The sequence below is a fragment of the Myodes glareolus genome, chromosome 11 (genome assembly GCF_982192425.1).
Source record: "Myodes glareolus chromosome 11, mMyoGla1.1, whole genome shotgun sequence".
Classification (NCBI taxonomy): Eukaryota; Metazoa; Chordata; class Mammalia; order Rodentia; family Cricetidae; genus Myodes; species Myodes glareolus.
The window spans coordinates 41,917,397-41,937,020 of NC_142036.1; the positions used below are offsets into that span (position 1 = coordinate 41,917,397).

Consider the following 19,624-nt stretch of genomic DNA (forward strand, 5'->3'; position numbering starts at 1 on the left):
CCCACCTGGGCACGCCCCCTTCAAACTCTGCACAGCCTCCAGCTCCTGTGCCAAGGTGCACAGCCTCCACTCCCACAGAGAGATTACTGTCCTCATTCTTCTAAATGAAGGGACAGTCTGATCCTGCAGAGGTGGAACTTGGGCTCTTGCCTCCTTCCCACTCACCCTGGCCTGGCAGCTATTCCACACCTTTAGGGAAGACACAAGCATACTCTTGCTCTACATTTGCACAGACATTGGGTTGAACTTTTTTTTTTGCTGTTGTTGTTGGGTTTTTTGTTGTTTGTTTGTTTGTTTATTTTTTGCATGATAGGGTTTCTCTGTGTAGTCCTGACTGTCCTGGAACTCACTCTGTAGACCAGGCTGGACTCAAATGCAGAGATCTGCCTGCCTTTGCCTCCTTAGTGCTGGGATTAAAGGCGGGCACCACTACACTCAGCAACCATGTTTTTTTATCATGACATCTTTGTCTTAGCATCTTAAGTTTTACTACCCTGTCTTCCAGCAACCAGTCCCATTTTGTGGCAGTGTGGTCATATTTTATCATATATAAGGCCTTGTTTACAGATTTGTAGGAGTAGGGAATTCTCCCCTTTTTGTTTTTCTAATTGTTTAAGATATCTGTGGGGACATTAGTCCATAGCCCAGGATTGTGAGTTGTAGGAAATGCCCATGCTGTCAACTATTTTGTGCTCATCATAAAAGTTTTTGAATAAGCAAGAGGTCTGAAGAGGGCATTGCCTGTCTTGAGGCACTGTGGATACCTATCACGGTAAAGGCAGATTTTCCCCACATGCACAACAGGTACCATGCCCACCCCATCCCCACCACCACTTCCTCAAGAGTTACAATGAGAGCCACATCATGAATGGGGTTTGTGTTGTTTTGGTTTTGGTTTGGTTTGGTTTGTAAAGTTAAGCACTTGTGTCTCTCTACAAGTCTTGTGTTTGTTTTTTTTTTAGCCAGTTGCTTTGTAAACACATTTTCTGCCTCAGGGTCAGCTGTCAGGTGCCCTGTAGTTCTTAAGAGCCAGGCTACAAAGTCTGAATTCCAAGTTTTCAGGCTCTGGTAATCTCAGTTAAGGAATCTTTATTACGTAAACTCAGTTAATGACTGTTGGAGCCCATGTGGCTCCAACACAAATATCTATTTTCCCTAACTGGATTGGTACGGAGGCGCAAGGAATAACCAGACACAGCTTACACCATTATTACGGAAAAGGGCATCTCCGGCTTCTTCCTCCTGAAGATCTCTCCTCTGAAGATCTCTCCTGAGGATCTCCGTGTTTATTCTCCAAACATCTTTTATACCAATACATAAACTGGGCGGGAAAATACATCATCATACTGTCTCCTAGGTAACCAGGTGAATGGCCTTTTGTCACGTCCACATCTACCTGTCTGCTGAGTATGCTCTCACGAAGGCTTGAATTAGCATCTCTATAAGGCACCCTCCAAATTACAAAGAAAGGGAGCAGGCGCCAACATCCTGATCTTTGTCAGGCAGAGACTGCCTGTCTGCAGGGCTACTTGATCATTTCAGATCGGCCCAATGGCTTCAGAGCCTGGCTGCTACACCATAAAGAAATATGGGCCTACAATCCACTCTCTCTTATTAATTTTAATAACTCCTGTGCTTCTGCAACAGGACAGATGGATCACACCTGGCTTGGGCAAAGTCCTCCTCATTTATCCAAATTTTCCTATCTTTGGAACAGGCATTCATATATGCGAGCCCATGTCTTAGGCATTTGGGGAGAAGAAGCTTCAAACCCGTCATTGACTGCTGATCTCTGTAAAGAAAAGAGATTAGTGGAGAGAAATATACTTTTCAGGCCCTGTGTATCAGCCATATCTTTTGTCAGGATATATCATAATGCTTTATGAATAATTATGCTCCCAAAGGCTATATTTTCCTATTTTAAAGGAGAGTAGAATCGCCTGAGTTGAAAATGTTTCTTCCACTGGTTGAGAGCATCACTTAGATCTCAGCATTCTCAGCATAGGCATCAACTCTCAACATTCACCATCACAACCTCTTTTTTCAGCAATTTCCAATCGCAACCATTCACAATCATGATTTTTCCACATTATCGGTCAATACCGATCTTCCAATTCTTCATATCATAATTTCATATTTAGCCGGTCAATACCAGCTCTCCAATTTTCATAATTTCATATTTAGTTGGTCATTACCAACTCTCCAATTATTCATAATTTCACATTTTTTCTTTACCATAATTTCATATTCTTTTTGGTCATTACCGATGTATTTAATACCACTGGTCATTACCAGATTTTTCCCATCACCTTATATGCAGCTGTAAATATCAAGTCATTACCATTAAGAGTATTGTTATTCTCAGGACACCAGCAGACAGGATGCCATCACCGGGATACATCAGACACCCCATACCCCTCGATGCCCACAAAGTCAGCAGAAAGCAGTTATGAGAGACCGGGCTACGCCCCCATTCTCGACCCACTAATATCCTCAACCCCCCAAATTCTTAACAAATCAAAAAGCGTGGAATGTTATTCTCCTGGGGAACTGCATTTCCCATGAGGCCCCTATGCACGGGCGCAGAGTGAAGCGTGGTCCGCCTGACTCGAAAGACTTCATTTCCCAAAAACACATGCACCCACAATGCAACACGGACGCAGAATGCAGCATCTGATGCGCATATGCTGGGCTGGTCTTTAAAAGGCAGAGCCACGGTACCTCTCTTCTCTTTTCCCCTTCCTGTTTCCCGCCTGTACGGTCCCCACGCCCCTTCCCTGTAATAAAGTTACACGTGGGTCTGTTTGTACCTCATGGTCTCTTTCATATTCCTCAGAAACAACAAGAAGTATAATACCATTTGCTGTTATTAAATCCCATTTTCAGTCACTGTGTAGCTGTTAAACCCTTAGTCTGCCCCCTTGTTAAGTGAAGAAGGATTTTTGTCTTTCTTTCCCTGAGGGGAAAGCTTAGGTCTTAGTTCTTAGGTTTAATATTTTATTCAAAATGAGTTCTGTGTCTCATAAACCGAGAACACTCAAATGTTCAGTTTGTATCTTCATTCTAAAGCAACAGGTTTCACACTACAGCCAGCTGCAGACACTGCAGTCAGCTCATCTCAGCAGGATCTCTTTGTCTGAAGTCTCCCTGCAGAGATGCTAGTTGGCAGCTGCAGGTCAGGATCAGGCTCCTCTCTGTGGGCTGGGTTACTGGTTCCTCCTGGAGCCTTTCTCACTCCATTTCTTCTGCTGGGCGATTGTCAGTTAAGCTGTCCTCAGGTCCACTGTCCTTCTTCTAAGTGCATGGAATTAGTCGCTCTGGAAGCCATTTGGCTTGATTTTCATCCTGTGAGAAAACACAGACATGCCCTTGACCCCATATTAGGATGGGATCGGGTTCTTTCCATATTCCAGTGCAAGGGTCCTTCCACCTTGTTTTAGAAAATGTGGTTTTTGTACCATTATGCCACAATCTGTTCACAGCTGATTGCTCATGGACATCTGTATTTAGAAAGTTCAGCATAAGCAATGCATGATTGAAGGCATTGTGTGGCGTCTGAGGATACAACTCCCCTGCCTTTATTTTTTGGAGTTGTGTTTTCAAGGAACTGTGTGCATATTCCACAATTCCTTCTTTTTGGGGATTATATGGAATACCAGTCTTATGAACAATATTCCATTGAGTACAAAATCTTTGAAAAGCTTTGTTAACATACCTGGACCCATTGTCCGTCTTTATTACCTTTGGGGTTCCCATGCATGAAAAGTATTTCAAACAATGAGTTATTACATACTTGGCGGCTTCCCCAGTTTGTGCTGTGGCCATCATGAATCCTGAATACGTATCAATTGTCACATGCACATATTTCAATTTTCCAAAGTCAGTAATGTGAGTTACATCCATCTGCCATATATGGTTAGGAAGCAGTCCTTGGGGATTTACCCCCAAATGAAGCACAGGTAGATATTGTGGGCATTTTTCACACTGTTTAACAATTTGACGAGCAGCTTCTCTGGTCAACTTAAATTGTTTTCTTAAACTTAAGCTGTTTTGATGGTGCAAAGCATGTGACTGCTGTGCAAGTTCAACCTGAGATATGGCAATTATTTTTGTAAGTTCATCAGCTAGAGCATTCCCTTCAGCTAACGGACCAGGAAGACTTGAATGTGCTCTTATATGTCCCACAAAACATGGTAAATTTCTATACTGTATGGCTTCCTGAATTTTTTTTTTGCCGTGATTTCTTTTTGTTTTATTAGAGTAAAATTTGATGGGTATTGTCTTAAATGGGGTTTCTGTTACTGTAGAGACACCATGACCACAGTAACTCTTATAAAGGAAAACATTTAATTGGGGCTGGCTTACAGTTTCAGATGTTTAGTCCATTGTCATCATGGTGGGGCATAGCAGAATACAGGCAGACATGATTTGGAGAAAGAGCTGAGAGTTCTACATCTTGACCCCAAAGCAACAGGAAGTGAACTCTGTACCACACTGGGCATAGCTTGAGCATATGAGACTTCAAAGCCTCCACAGTGACACACTTCCTCCAACAAAGCCAGATTCACTCCAACAAGGCTATAGTCCTAATAGGACCATTTCCTATAGGCCAAGAATTTGAGATCATAACCCTATGGGAGCATTCCTGTTCAAGCCACTAGAGTTATTTAAGGAAGGTAGTTCAAAAGCCAGAACACAGCATCTAAAACTGTCAAGAATTTTTCTTTGTATCTCTCTCAGTGCTACTTTTAAGGGGCAGGCAGTTGGAACCTCTGGCTCACCTATCCATAATCTAGAATGTCCCATTCCTGTCTCTCTCTCTCCAAACGCTGCCAAAAATCCAGTTCCAAACTCTTGGTGGTTACCACAGCTTCCTCCCCTGAAGTTATTAGCTGTACAAGTCCCCACCTAAGCTCTCCACTTTTCACCACACTTGGGCACAAATTCAGCTTGTTGTGTGTTGTGGGAGTAACTTCCGCTGCCTCAACCAATAATCACTGAAGCAGGAGCCCACAGTGCAGCGGGGAGTGACTTCCGCTCCGTCAGCCAATAGCTGCTGAAATACCAGCCCACTGGGGCGTGGTATATTTCTCTTTTAAAAAGAGAAGCAGTTCCGGATAAGGTCTCTCTTGGTTCTGGTGCTCGGTCTCGGCTGCTGCTCCCGGCTCCTGCTCCAGCGACTAGGCTCCCTTCCTGACGGTTTATGGTGTATGTAAGTTTTACCCCCCGCCAAATAAATAACCCCTTAAAACATAACTGGTGTGGGATTGATTCGTTAATAGTTGTGGACACATCATCACCAGTCACCTACGACCCATAAAACCTCCCCACTTTAGTTTAGTGGTGAGACATTTGTGGTCTTGATCTCTGGGACAAAACCTGCTCTGTTCAAATATACCTGTTGTTGACTTTTCAGTTAAGTTTGATCTGGCTTACTGTGTAAGCAGGAAAATCTATTATGGGGGTAGGGACAGAAAACCTATTAGCTACAACAAGCAGCATCTGAATGCTCCTGTTCCACCCTGCTAGTTGCTGACAGTGGCCATAGTACTTGGCACTACTAAGATTGGGATGCATGCAACCATTTTTGTCCCAGGGCTTTCTCCCATAAGTCCTGTTCATGGACTTGGGCTTGATAATGTAGGCTACTGAAAGTTCAATATTCTGAGTCTTTTACTCCCGTACATAGCCAAAAGGAGATTAAGGGGATACAAATTGGAAAAGAAGAAGTCAAACTCTCACTGTTTGCTGATGATATAATAGTTTACATAAGTGATTCCAAAAATTCTACCAAGGAACTTCTACAATTAATAAACACTTTCTGAATTGTAGCAGATTCAAGATTAACTCAAAAAATCAGTAGCCCTCCTGTACACAGATGATAAAAGGGCTAGGGAAGAAATCAGAGAATCAACACCCTTCACAATAGCCACAAATAGCATAAAATATCTCGGAGTAACTCTAACCAAACAAGTGGAAGCCTTGTATGACAAGAACTTTAAATCTTTGAAGAAAGAAATTGAAGAAGTCTCCAGAAAGTGAAAGGATCTCCTGTGCTCTTGGGTAGGCTGAATTAACATAGTAAAAATGGCAGTCTTATCAAAAGCAATCTACAGATTCAACGCAGTGCCCATCAAAATCCCAGCAGAATTCTTCACAGAGCTCGAAAGAATGGTACTCTGTTCAAATATACGTGCTGTTGAATTTTTCAGTTTAGTTTGATCAGACTTACTGTGTCAGCAGGAAAAAAAGCCTATTATGGGAGTAGGGACAGAAAACCTATTAGCTACAACAAGCAGTATCTGAATGCTCCTGTCCCACCCTGTTAGTTGCTGACAATGGCCATAGTACTTGGCACTACTAAGATTGGGGTGCATGCAGTCATTTTTGTTCCAGGTCCTTCTCCCATAAGCCCTATTTATGGACTTGGGCTTGATAATGTAGGCTACTGAAAAGTTCAATATGCTGAGTCTGTTACTCCCTTATATTGCTTGGCCATCGAAGCAGGATCCTTGTGGGTAAGAGCTCCATTATTGCGTGTTGGTCACTTGTGGGCTCCACAGAGCCCAGGGGCATGACTCATGGTGCAATGCTCTTTTTTACCATTCCAAGTTCCTCAAAATCTCCTTCAAAGCACTGACATATCACAACTTATCTCTAGATTCTATTTGTCCCAAATTCTCTTATAAAGTATTAACATCCATCTTTTAGATCTATTTGTCCCAAGTTTTATCTGAAAGAGAAAGAATTGCTGTGATTTGATAGAAAATGGCCCTCGAAGGAAGTGACACTAATAAGAGGTGTGACTTTGTTGTAGTAGGTGTGTCCTTGTTGGAAGAGTGTCACTGCGGAGGCAGAATTTGAGGTCTCATATGTGCTCAAGCATCGCTCAGTGTGATACATAGACTACTTCCTGTTGACAACAAGGTGTAGGACTCTTGGCTTCTTCTCCAATACTATGTCTGCCTGCACACCACCATATATCACCATGATGATAATGAACTGAACCTCTGAACTGTAAGTGAGCTACCCCAATTAAATGGATTTCCTTTGTAAGAGTTGCCATGTCACGGTGTCTCTTCACAACAATAGAAACCTAACTAAGACAATTAATGGCACTCTCTTTCTTTACCTTTATTCTTCATATGCTCACTCCTCTTGGTAGCTTTCCCTTGTCGACTGGATACGAGTTTCAATGTGAGTTCCTAAAAGCCCCGGAGTCTATATTGTTGTGTTTGAATCCATTGGAAAGATCAAAAACTTGGACTCAATTGAAATTCACATTAAATGAATTTCATTTTACTCCTAGTGGAAGGATGGCATCCTTAGAGCCAAACAGCAAGCCCTGCCAAAGGGGGCTAAAGGCAGGCTTATAACGTGGACATCAAAGGGGCACTATACTGATCTGTGGGATCTACAGCTGGGTAAAACAATCGTTTCTCTCCCCTCAGTGATTCCCTTCCCCACAGTACAGTAACAAAAAGGCCACTTCAGTCTAGTCCCACAACAGTAAGCTCGTTTATAAAGGCAGAAAGCAGGTGGTTAAATATGTCCAAGCAGGAGCACCAGTATCCTATTCTTATCTCACCGGAAGGCCACTAGTGTCCTGCTGCAAGGGAGAGGGCCCGCTTGTTTCTCACGTTTGCCTGGATAGCTTACACTCAAATAATCACACAGAAACTGAATTCATTAAAACACTGCTTGGCCCATTAGCACTCAGTCTTAAAAGGGACAACTCCACCAAAACCCTCCTCTCCTGGCTCAGGGTCTTTGCAGAAGAGGAGGCAGAAAGACTGCAAGAGACAGTCAGGTGGTGGTGGTGTACATCTTTAATCCCAGCACTCAGAGGAAACTGGATTATCTTTGAGTCTGAGACTAGCCAGGTCTACACAGAGAAACCCTGACTCAAAAAAAAAAATTAAAAGAAAAACATTGTGAATGTCAGATGTGTTAGATGACTCCAAGGAAACAGTGTTCTCCAGATACGGCAGGACTGCTACATGTTATGCCCCCATCAGGAGCCCCTGAAAGACAACCAGGAGTCCGAGTTCCTATGCAAAAGCAACGAGCCTTTATTGTGAGCTCCAGCTGGGCTCTCTCTCCATCCATTCCAACACAGAGGTTGGATCAGGGAGGGCTCTGAGCTCAGCTATGGCCAGGTTTTTAAGGAGTAAAGGATTGGGGGTGGGTAGAGGAATCCTCAATTCAAATGGGGATTGAATTCCTGATTCCTGGTAGGAGTGAGGCAGCAGAAGTCTTTTCAATCAGGGATTGGTACCGGCTTTGGTGTAAGGAAATTGGCAACCTATATACAAATTAGGTAAGTTCTTCTTAATGTACTGGTATTTGTTTGTCTCAATTCTGACTGTTCCCCCAAGGGTACAGTCCTGTGGTCTTTCCTGGTCATTGTAAGGATGAGGTTTAGTTTCAGCATTGTTATTCCGCAGTCTGTCCTGGCTGCACTGATGTTAAGTTAGGCCTCCTCGCTACATATATCATATGTTCAAACACATCTAGTATGTGTATGAACTCACAGAGACTGTGGCAGCATAAAGAAGTCCTGCACAGGTTTAAGCCAGACGGGACGGTGGTCATGAGAGGGGAAAGCAGACATGGAGTCCACTCCTAACCAAGAAGCTATTTAGAACTGACAAACACTGAGAAGCAGAAATCAGTTTTCTCAAATGGAGTGTCATTGTGTGTCAGCTACACTCCAGGGCAGCTCCCAGGCATACTTGACTGACATAAATGAACTCCATGTTTGTTGTTTGTTTGGTGTGTGCGTGTGTGTGTATTTTTTGTTTAGTTTTGACATGTTTTGTCTTACTTCTCATTTGCGTGTTTGTTTTGATTTTTAGTTTTTACATTTTTTTTTGTTGAGAAAGAGATAGATAGATAGATAGATAGATAGAGAAAAGAGTTGGGTAGAGAGATTCTGGGAGGAGTTGCAGGAGGAGAAAACATAATCAATATATTATATATAAAAATTACAAGTAAATGAATTGCTACTCTCTAAGGTAGAGTGGGATATCTCAGTGGCTAGCCTACCATATGTAAGCCCTGGACTCAGTCTTCATTGCCACAAAAAGGTAGGAACCACTGTGACCTCAAACCAATGAGGACACAGTCCATAAAACCTTTGTGGGTGGGGAAACTCAAGACTTTATTAAAAAAAGACAAAAATACATATACATCCTAACAGTGGCAGCCATTCTCAGGAGGGATCAACATCAGAAGTGTCACTACTCACAGAAAATCACAGCTTTGCAGGGATTGTTCTTACTTCAGCACCCAAATGTTTGTGGAAGAAAGTCTGGAGTTGCTGCCACGCATCCACCTGGGCCATGGCATGAGCCCTGGGTTCCCCACCAGATAGGACAGGCATGCTAAAACGGGCATATGTGGAAGCCTTGAACCAAGGGAAGTAAGGGGGCTCAATATGGTGCCCCGCTTCTGGGTAGAGGATGATCTGGGGCTTCTCCTTCCCATGGGCCTGTAAGCGCTTGGAGATCTCGTTGGCATAGAACTCGCTCTTCCAGTTGTGGTCATCCTGACCCACAAGGAACAGGAAGGTGGTGTCAGACCTTTCCACAGGGATGATGCTCTTCTGGTCAGAGCCTTCTAAAGGGCAATTCAGGGCTTCCAAAATATCTTTAAGGCCATCTTTGGTCTCCCTGATTCGATTCATGTTAATGCGCAAAGCGGGCAGGGTCTCGTCCTTGTAGTGCAGTGTTCCAGCAACATTGGCCATAGAGCCATTGATTATGACAGCAGCTGTGATGCCTTTCAGGAAAGAGGCCATGGAGAGGCAGAGGTCAGCCCCTTTGGAAATCCCCAGCAGGCCAATTCCTGGTCCCTTGACCTAAGAAAGAGACAGAGAAAAGAAAGGGAATGAGTGCATCTAGAGGGTAGGACAGTTAGTGGTGCCAACTTATGCATGGAAGCTGGCCCTGAGCCTGACTCTCACTGTGCACCATCTGGGTTTTGAAAGGTGGTTGATTAGGTCTCTTCAAATCCTTAGTGGTAAATAGGCTCAGTGCTAAGTCCCACAGTGTAACTAGTCTTTCTCTGTCCCACCTGCCAGCTCCCAAATAACCACACAGAGATTTCTCATTCATTACAAATGCTGAGCCTTAGCTTAAACTTGTTCCTTCCTAACTAGATCTTATAACTTACATGAAGCCATATCTTTTAATCTACATTGTTTTACATGGCTTGGTTACCTGTCTTCTGTGCTGCCCATCTCTTCCTCTGTGTCTGACTGGCAGCTCTGCCTTTCCTCTTCCCCCTGACTTCTGTCCCAGAAGTCCCGCCTACCCTCTTCCTGTCTAGTTATTGGCCATTCCACTTTTTATTAAACCAGTCACATTAACACATCTTCACAGTGTAAAGGAGTATTTCTCAACACCATGGTCTACATGAAGCTTGAAATGAAGACTAATAGGTACATTCCTAAGTATGAATGTGTCAAAGGAAGCATGTGGACATGTAAGGAAAACATTTTTCTTAATATAATATTTATTTATTTATTTATTATGTATACGATGTCATGTCTGCAGGCCGGAAGAGGGCATCAGACCTCATTACAGATGATTGTGAGCTACCATGTGGTTGCTGGAAATTGAACTCAGGACCTTTGGAAGAGCAGGCAATGCTCTTAACCACTGAACCATCTCTCCAGCCCCCAACATTTTCTTTTTATATGCGATGTATTTACAGTGGTGTGCACTACATTAACAAGGGTATATGATCATCCAGCAAGCATCACAGTAAACAGAGTTAAGATTCTGGCATGAGTAAAAGTTCAAGATGCATGTATAGGTACTGGGGAAGAAGAGATCCTTCCAACAAAAAAAAATTTATTCAAATTAAGAATTATTTTTTAAAAGAGGGTGTTTAGGGAGGTAAAACAGTTTATTCAAAATCACTGACAGGCTTTGGAGAGTGGGGACAGGGTTACTGAAGATACACAATTTCATGATTGTAGCGCCGGCAATGGGTCTATGTGGGCCCAGTGAGGAGGCTTTCATTGTAATGTTTACAATACCACAAACTCCCAGACAGCAGTTCTACTGCCTCTAACAGGTAAGCAAGCTTTCACCCTGTGCACAGTGAGGCTCCTCCCGCCAACTCTCACTTCTGCTGTTCTTCAGTAGTGGCCTCTTATATCCTTGTTCACACTGAATGAATGATATTCTTTCTTCCACAGCCATCTTTGCCTTGGCCCTTATCTTCCTCCCTTATAACTCCCTTTATCTCCTCTATTATATCCCAAGTGAATGACTTTTATCAGTTAATGGTAGGTCCTGTTGCAGGGACTTATGAGTCATTTAGCGCTCAGAACAAAACCAAGGGGTGGAGACACACTTATGTATAGCAATAATGTGGATAAGAAACCCACCTCTTCTGTGGTATGCCTGAATCAAGTCAGATTGTTTTAGATTGTGTGTGTGTGTGTGTGTGTGTGTGTGTGTGTGTGTTTCCCTGGCTATGTCTGTGTGTTTATAGCTACACTCAGAAGCCAGAAGATTGATTCCTACTTCCTGGAGCTGAGTTACAGGCAATTATGAGCCAGTTGACCTGGGTGCTGGAAACCATACTTTGGTCCTCTGGAAGATCAGAAAGTGATCTTATTGGCTGAGTCACCCGTTCAACCTGGTATCTTCCATTATATGCTGAATGTGCCCGTGTCCCAGGAGGCTCCCTTTCTAGCACACCACAACACCTCACTTCTATCTGAGGTATTTCGTCATCAGACTGCCTGACAGATCAATGCCCTGAAATATCACCCAGTTCACAAATTTACTTTGATTTCTACTTTGAAAATGAAGATCTGATTGTCTCACAACACCTCAGGAACTGAGTTGAAAATCTTATCTTTGTGGGTTGATATTTTTGGAACACAGTTTCTAAACCAAAAGACAAAAATAACAACCAACCTGAGGGTGACTAAGCAGGTAGTTCACAGCTTCCTCAAAGTACTCCAGGTGGATAGTGCGCATGCCCTTGGGGAGGTCATCGTAGTTATAATAAGCCAGAGCCAGGACAGCAAAGCCCTTCCCAGCCAGCAGACTTGCTCGATACTCCCGAAGGCCACCTCCAAGTCCAAAAAGGTCTATGATCCCAGGAAAAGGTCCATTTCCTTAGGAAAAGCAAGAAACAAAGGCAGTAGTCCTCAAAAGAATTTAAGAATTTGTTTTTTTCATGTAAATGGGAGCAAGGAAGAGAAGTTATAGGAATCCAAACCTCCTCTTATTCTCTGAGAGAAGACCTCATTGGATATTACAATAGAGGGACCCATAGCTTCTGAGTGACAGGAGAGGGAGAGGTAGTTTACTATTTTCCAACATCCTTATGGATTGCTTTCTCACTTCTATGACCTAATATGTTCTCTTACTTAAATCACCCCAAATCTCTTTTTGATGCTTGTAATAAAAATATGATCATTTGCTCTTTCAGCTATTATGATATGAAAGCCCACCATTGGTATACCTGTAAAATTAAATCTTCAAAGGATTTCTATATCTTATGTAATGTCTGTAGATTTTATCCCAAGGCTTGCAATATTTAAAAAATATTTTAAAAGGTTTCTTATTTTATGTGAAATAATGTTTTGTTTGCATGCTTTCATATATAGTACTTGAGTGCCTGGTACCCAAGGATGCCAGGAGAAATAGTCAGATACCTATAACTGGAGTTACAGATAGTTGTGAGCTGCCACGAGGGTGCTGGGAATTGAACCCATAGCCCCTACAAGAGCAACCCATGCTTTTAACCCCTGAGCCATCCCTCTAGTTCAAAACTTGCAATTTTCAGGAAGGCATCTGTCTTAGTTATAGTTTCTCCTGCTATGAAGAGACACCGTGGCCATGGCAACTCTTAAAAAGAAAACATTTAATTGAGTGTATTGTTTAGAGTTTCAGAGGCTCAATCCATTATCATTATGATGGGGAGCATGGTGGTGTGCATGCAGGCAGCGAGCTGAGCTGAGCTGTGCTATGCTATTACATTATTTTTTTTCTCAAACTAGATTTCTCTGTGTATCTTTGGCTGTCCTAGAACTAACTCTGTAGACTAAGCTGGCCTTGAACTTACATAGATCTGCCTGCCTCTGCCTCCAAAGTGTGGGGATAGTTGCATGTGCCACCACACCCAACTGAAATGTGCTACAACATCTTACAGGCAACAGGAAGTGGATTGAGTTACTAGGCAGTATCCTGAGGAATGGAAACTTCAAAACCCTCCCCCACTTCCTCCAACAAGGCCAGACCCACTCCAAGAAAGCCATACCTCCTAATAGTGCCACTCCCTAAGGGATTATGGGGGCCAGTTACATTCAAACTACCACACCAGGTTATTAGAATTGGAAGGAAACACAGATGCCCATGAGGAAGTCAAGGAAAGTCATCATGCTAATCTCCTATCAAAGACCCTTCTGTGCTGATGGATTTATCCGTGTTACTGCATAACTATGTAGCTATTCTGTTTTAAGGCTGTTTGCCAGAGCTGTTTACATTCCTTCCATCTTCTGCAGCAATATTGGGGCCATCAAAACGTGTCGCACTAGAGATTGTTGTGGAATATTATTTTAAGATGTGTTACATTTGTATGTTGTGAACGTTTGTCTTAATTGTGCAAAGATATGTTGCATTCTTTTATGTTACATTTATCTAACCCTGTGAACACCTGATGCTCTAATGAAGAGCTGAAAGGTCTATAATGAGGCAGGAGAAAGGCTAGGCAGAGTTGGCAGGTAGAGAGAATAAATAGGAGGAGAAATCTGGGAAGAGGATCAAGGAGCAAGAACTAGGAGAAGATGACTTTGAGAGACAGTCACATGGCCACCCACAGAGTAAGAAAATGAGAAAGTCCAGAGACAAATGGTAGACAGGGAAGAAAGGGCAAGACCCTGCACCTGGCTCCTGGACGGAGGGCTGCTCACCTGGAGGCAGGAAGAGCGTGGCGCGCACACGGCCCTCGCGCACGGGCACGCGCCGCACCCCGGGAGCCATGAAGTGACGCTCGTGCACTGCCCGTGCCAGCAGCCGCCCGCCGTCGAGCTCGTGGCCGTCCTGCACCTCGAGCTCCACCACGAAGGGCGTCTGCACGTCGCGCTTAATCAAGCGCCAGAGCGGCCAATCGGGCTCCATGGCCCAAAGCAGCCCCATGGGCTCGAGCCCGGCGAAGCTGCCGCCCAGCGCGGGCTCGCGCGCCAGGTCCAGCTCACCGTGGAGGTCGGCGCGGTAGCGCGCGTGGGCACGGAAGAGCGCGCCTGTCTCGTCGCGCAGGGCGGTGCGCAGCGTGACGGGCTGCTCGGGGGCCAGACCGCGCACGGCGATGCTTAGCGGCTCGTCCCAGCAGCTGAGGCCTGCTGGCTTCAGGCTCAGCAAAGGTGTCATGCCAGGGCTGGAGATGGATCCGGAGGCCTTGGTGAGAGGGGGAGTCTGGAGTTTAGCCTGGCCTGCTGCAAAGCTGCTCTGTTTGGTCTCCAGTCTTACAGAAGACAAGGACACTGTGGGTTGGGTGGCTAAGGTCAGAGTAACAGGCTGAGCCTGTTACTGGAAACTTAGGCCTCTAGACCCTCCTACCTGGTGTTGTGAAAGTTGCCTGATTGATTGGTGGTAACAGTAAAACCATGTGTGTAAAATAAGTTAATAAGAAAAAGAATACTGAAGACCAGTTAATCTATTTTAAGAGAGAGAGAAGAGAGATCGAAAAGAAGAAGGAAGGAAAAAGAAAAGAGAGAGGTGAGAAAGAAAGAAGGAAGGAAGGAAAGAAAGAAAGAAAGAAAGGAAAAAAGAAAGAAAGAAAGAAAGGGAAAAGAAAGGAAAGGAAAGGAAAGAAAAGAAGAAATTTAGAAAGGAGTACAGTTTGGGAGTCTTGAGAAGTCCTCCTAATAGGAGGGACCATCCTTGGTCTTGAGTTACCTCTTTGGGGTGTGTGTGGAGGTAGGAGCCATGTTGTGTGGCTATAATCCTATCACTCCTGAGACAATGGTAGGCATATCTCTGTGAATTTCCCGGCCAGCCATCGCTACATAGATCCAGTCTTTAACAAAAATTAAAAAAGGCTGGGCTTAATGGCACACGCCATAGATCCCAGCACTGGGAGGCAGAGGCCGGTGGATCTCTGATTTGGAGCTCAGGTTGATCTACAGAGTGAGTTCCAGGACAACCAGAGCTACGTAATGAGATCCTGTCTTGGAAGAGAAAAAAAAAAAAAAAAACAAAACCCAAAAAACCCAAGCATTAATTAATTAAAATCCAGTTTAATAGGAGTGCTGTGAGAAACAGAGGTGACATGCAGAGTCAAGAGAGGACAGTGCTCACATGGGAACAGGATTGCTTGATGCCAGTTACAAATTACAGAACTGGGAAACAAGCTCTACTGGGAGCAGAAGCCATGAGAGTAAATCCAATCTCAGGACACTGGTAGTTCAGGACTGAGCCAGCAACCAGATCCAGCGTCAAGGATCTCCACTGGAACAGGTACAGGGGAGTAACTGCTGAGTGAGTGAGCCAGAGCTAAAGACAGCTAAGGGTCCAGACGTGAATCTTGGACCTTCAAGGGAGTAGACCTAAGCCAGGACCCCGGTGTGTCTAGGTGTGAGTCTAGGACCTCCCAGGAACTAGGTCTGAGCCAGTACCTCTGCCAGTCTGGGCATGAGTGAGCCTGGGACATCCAAGGAAATAAGCAGGAACCATAGATCTTGGCCGGCGGGCCAGGCATGAGTCTGTGACCTCAGAGGGAGTAGGCCTGAGCCAGGACCTCTGTGGGTCTTGGCATTGGTCTGGGACATCAAAGGGAATAGGCAGGAACCTGGAACCTCTGTGGATCCGAGCATGAGTTGGGACCTCTGAGGGAGTAAGTAGGTCCTCTGCAGGGCCAGGCGCACCCAAGCCAGAGACATCCTAGGCAGTAGACTGGAGCCAGAAATCTTCCAGGTCCAACTCCAAGCCAGGAGGGGAGCCAGACCAGGATTGACAGAAGCAGGGCAAAGTTGGGAACCTAGCCCAAAGTAGGCCTGAGACAGCAAACTCCAAGGTAGCAGAGCAAAGCACAGGAGCACTGAGTTATCTCCAGGAACACGGAGTAATCAATGGGGTAACTAGAACTGTGACACTGACTGTACCACGAGGAACAACCATCTGAGCTTTAGATTCAATGGTACAGAGAAGATTATTCAACAGAATCTCAGACAGCCCAGCCACACCTATTAGAGAAAAAGATGAGTAGAAAAGGTAAGAACACATGCAACACTGCAAAGAACAACACAGCACCAGTAAAACCTAAAGACCCTACAACAGCAAGACCTGAACAACCAAATATGGATGAAGCAGAAGAAAATGACCTAAAAAACAACTTCAAGAGAATGTTTGAAACTCTTAAAGAGGAAATGAGAAATTCCCTTAAAGAAATAGAGGACAAACAAAATATTGGAAGACATCAGCAAATCACTTAAAGAAAATCAAGAGAAAGAAATCAAACATATGAAAGAAACTATTCAGGACTTAAAAACTGAAATAGAGACAATAAAGAAAACACAAGCTGAGGGAATTATAGAAACAGAAATCATGAGAAAACGATCAGGAACCACAAATGCAAGTATGAACAACAGAATATAAGAAATGGAAGAGAGAATCTTGAGTGCTGAAGATACAATAGAGGAAATAGACTCATCAGTTAAAGAAAACATTAAATCTAACAAAAGCTTAACCCAAAGTATCCAGGAAATATGGGACACCATGATAAGGCTAAACCTAAGAAGAACAGGTATAGAAGAAGGAGAAGAAGTTCAACTCAAAAGCACAGAAAATATATTTAACAAAATCAAAGAAGAAAACTTTCCCAACCTAAAGAAAGATATGCCTATGAAGGTACAAGAAGCTCACAGAATACCAACTAGACTGAATCCAAATAAAAAGTCCTCTCCCACATAATAATCAAAACAATAAACATATGGAGTAAAGAAAGAATATTAAGCGCTGTAAAGGAAAAAGGCCAAGTAACATATAAAGGTAGACCTATCAGAATTTCACCTGAATTCTCACTGGAGACAATGAAAGCCAGAGGTCGTGGTCAAGCATTATACAGACATTAACAGACCACAGATGCCAGCCCAGAATACTATACATAGGAAAACTTTCAATCACCATAGAAGGACAAAACAAGATATTCCATGACAAATCTAGATTTCACCAATACCTAGCCACAAAGCCAGCCCTACACAAAATACTAGAAGGAAAACTCCAACCCAAGGAAGTTGGCTACACCAACAAAAACACAGACAATTGATGGTCTCATAGCAGCAACTCCCAAAGAAGGGTAAAATGTACAAATTAACATCACCAACAATGAAAACTAAATTGACAGGAGATAGCAATCCCTGGTCATTTTAATATCCCTTAATGTAAATGGACTCAACTCACCTATAAAAACGCACAGGCTAACAAATTAGATATGAAAACAGAATCCATCCTTCTTCTGCATACAAAAAACATATCTCAACCTCAAATACAGACATCATCTCAGAGTAAAGGGTTGGGAAAAAATATACCAATCTAATGGACGTAAGAAACAAGCGGGTGTAGCTATTGCAATATCTAACAAAATACACTTCAAGCTAAAATCAGTCCAAAGAGACAAAGATGGTCATTTCATATTAGTCACAGGAAAAATCCATCAAGAGGAAATTTCAATACTGAACATCTATGCCCCTAATACAAGGGCACCCTCATATGTAAAAGAAACACTTCTAAAGCTTAAATCATACATTAAACCCCACACACTAATAGTGGGAGACTTCAACACTCCGCTCTCACCACTGGACAGGTCAGTCAGACAAAAAAAAAATGAAGAGAGAAATAAGGGAACTAACATGTTATGACTCAAATGGACTTAACAGACATCTATAGAATATTCCTTCCAAACAGAAAAGAATATACCTTCTCAGCACCTCATGGAACCTTCTCAAAAATTGACCACATATTCAGTAACAAAAGAAACCTCAACAAATACAAAGTAATTGGAATAACCCCACATACCTTATCAGATCACCATGGTTTAAAACTAGAAGTCAACAGCAATACTAATTCAAGAAAACTCACAAACACATGGAAATTAAACAGTGCTCACCTAAATCATCAATATGTCAAGGAAGAAATAAAGGGAGAAATTAAAAACGTTCTAAAATTCAATGAAAATGTCCACACAACATACCCAAATTTATAAAGCAGTGTTAAGAAGAAAGTTCACATAACTAAACGCCTACATAAAGAAACTGGAAAAATCCCACACTAGTGAATTAACAGAATATTTGAGAACTTTAGAACAAAAAGAAGCAAACTTACCTAAGAGAACTAAATGGCCTGAAATAATCAAATTGAGAGCTGAAATCAACAAAATAGAAACAAAGAAACAATACAAAGAATCAATGAGAGAAAGAGTTTGTTCTTTGAAAAAAATCAACAAAATAGATAAAACTTTATCCAAACTAACCAAAAGGCAGAGAGAGAGAATATCCAAATTAAGAAAATCAGAAATGAAAAGGAGGACACAACAACAGACATGGAGGAAATACAGAGGATCATCAGGTCATATTTTGAAAACCTGTACTCCACAAAATTGGAAAACTTAAAGGAAATGGACAACTTTCTGTGTGCTAGGTTCATCTCAGTCAGCAGTTGGATGAAGTAATTTTCTGAGGGTGTTTACGGCAACCTTTCTGGAGGACGTGGTCTGTCATACCATATTGGTCTAGAAGCAATCCATAGGGTCTCATCCTCTGTGAAAACAAAAGAATAAGCTCTTTTCCAAAGCATCATATCATTAGACCCAAATTCTGAAGTAATAATACCTTTATAATATCCATGCTGGTTTAGCTTAGCAGCCCACACAATGAAACGTCTCTCTGCACTTTCTCCTTCACAGTCAAAACATTTAAAGAAAACAATAATACTCATAATCCAGACTCTCTGTGAATTTTCCATTTATACGTGGCTTATTTATTTTTAATCTATGATTATCTGTAGTCTGTCTCTTTAAAGACTTTACCCTTTTTTTAAAGCATTAACTTTATTTTATGGCTCTCTATACTTTTTTTCTTCTCTCTCCCAAGCCTCCATACATTTATTCAACATTGTGACCCATTTAGAGGTCGCTTCTGTCTGAATCTGTCCTATTGTGTATCTGTAATTCTCTACTGTCTTGAAGAGCTTTTAAAATGTTAAGCAGCTTGGTTGTGGCTGCTCTGGATGTTGGCTCCACCTCTCTTCAACTTCAAAATGGTGGACTTACCATTTCTGCTGGCTCTGGGGCTTCCAGGGAGGGGCCACGCTAGGCACTTTAACTCTGAGAATGAGCATGCAGCACATAAACTCCTTTTATCTGACTTACAGCTAATCTGCCATGCAGAGTACTGCAAAGCCTGTAAACATCTCTGTGTATGGCGGCAGGAATCCACCATGCTCTCTTGCCTGTACACGCCTAGTAGATCTGATCCCGCCACCTGCCCCGACAGAGAGCGCCAATCCATAGGCATGGTCTGAGGTACTTTGTTCCCGACCCTGAGCGGGCACACAAATATCCGGGCCCACAAATGCTCCATAGCCGGAGTTTGCACCAG

General features: G+C 43.0%; 1 protein-coding gene across 1 annotated transcript; it reads right to left on the minus strand.

Annotated features, from left to right (window-relative positions):
- Positions 1-8,239: 8,239 nt before the first annotated feature.
- Positions 8,240-14,517, minus strand: LOC148120482 (acyl-coenzyme A thioesterase 5-like). Its single transcript, XM_087911653.1, has 3 exons — positions 13,943-14,517; positions 11,940-12,142; positions 8,240-9,862 (listed from the first exon to the last, which is right to left on the minus strand). Exons 1-3 carry the CDS (start codon positions 14,397-14,399, stop codon positions 9,257-9,259), a joined length of 1,266 nt encoding a protein of 421 aa, XP_087767779.1. The 5' UTR covers positions 14,400-14,517; the 3' UTR covers positions 8,240-9,256.
- Positions 14,518-19,624: the final 5,107 nt, after the last annotated feature.

Bases quoted from the DNA above. Each gene is read 5' to 3' on its own strand.
- LOC148120482 (XM_087911653.1), bottom strand. From the start codon at position 14,399: ATGACACCTTTGCTGAGCCTGAAGCCAGCAGGCCTCAGCTGCTGGGAC. The intron at 12,143-13,942 runs GTGAGCAGCCCT...GCTTTTCCTAAG, and splicing joins CACGCTCTTCCTGCCTCCAG to GAAATGGACCTTTTCCTGGG. The intron at 9,863-11,939 runs GTTGGTTGTTAT...TCTCTTTCTTAG, and splicing joins ACCTGCTTAGTCACCCTCAG to GTCAAGGGACCAGGAATTGG.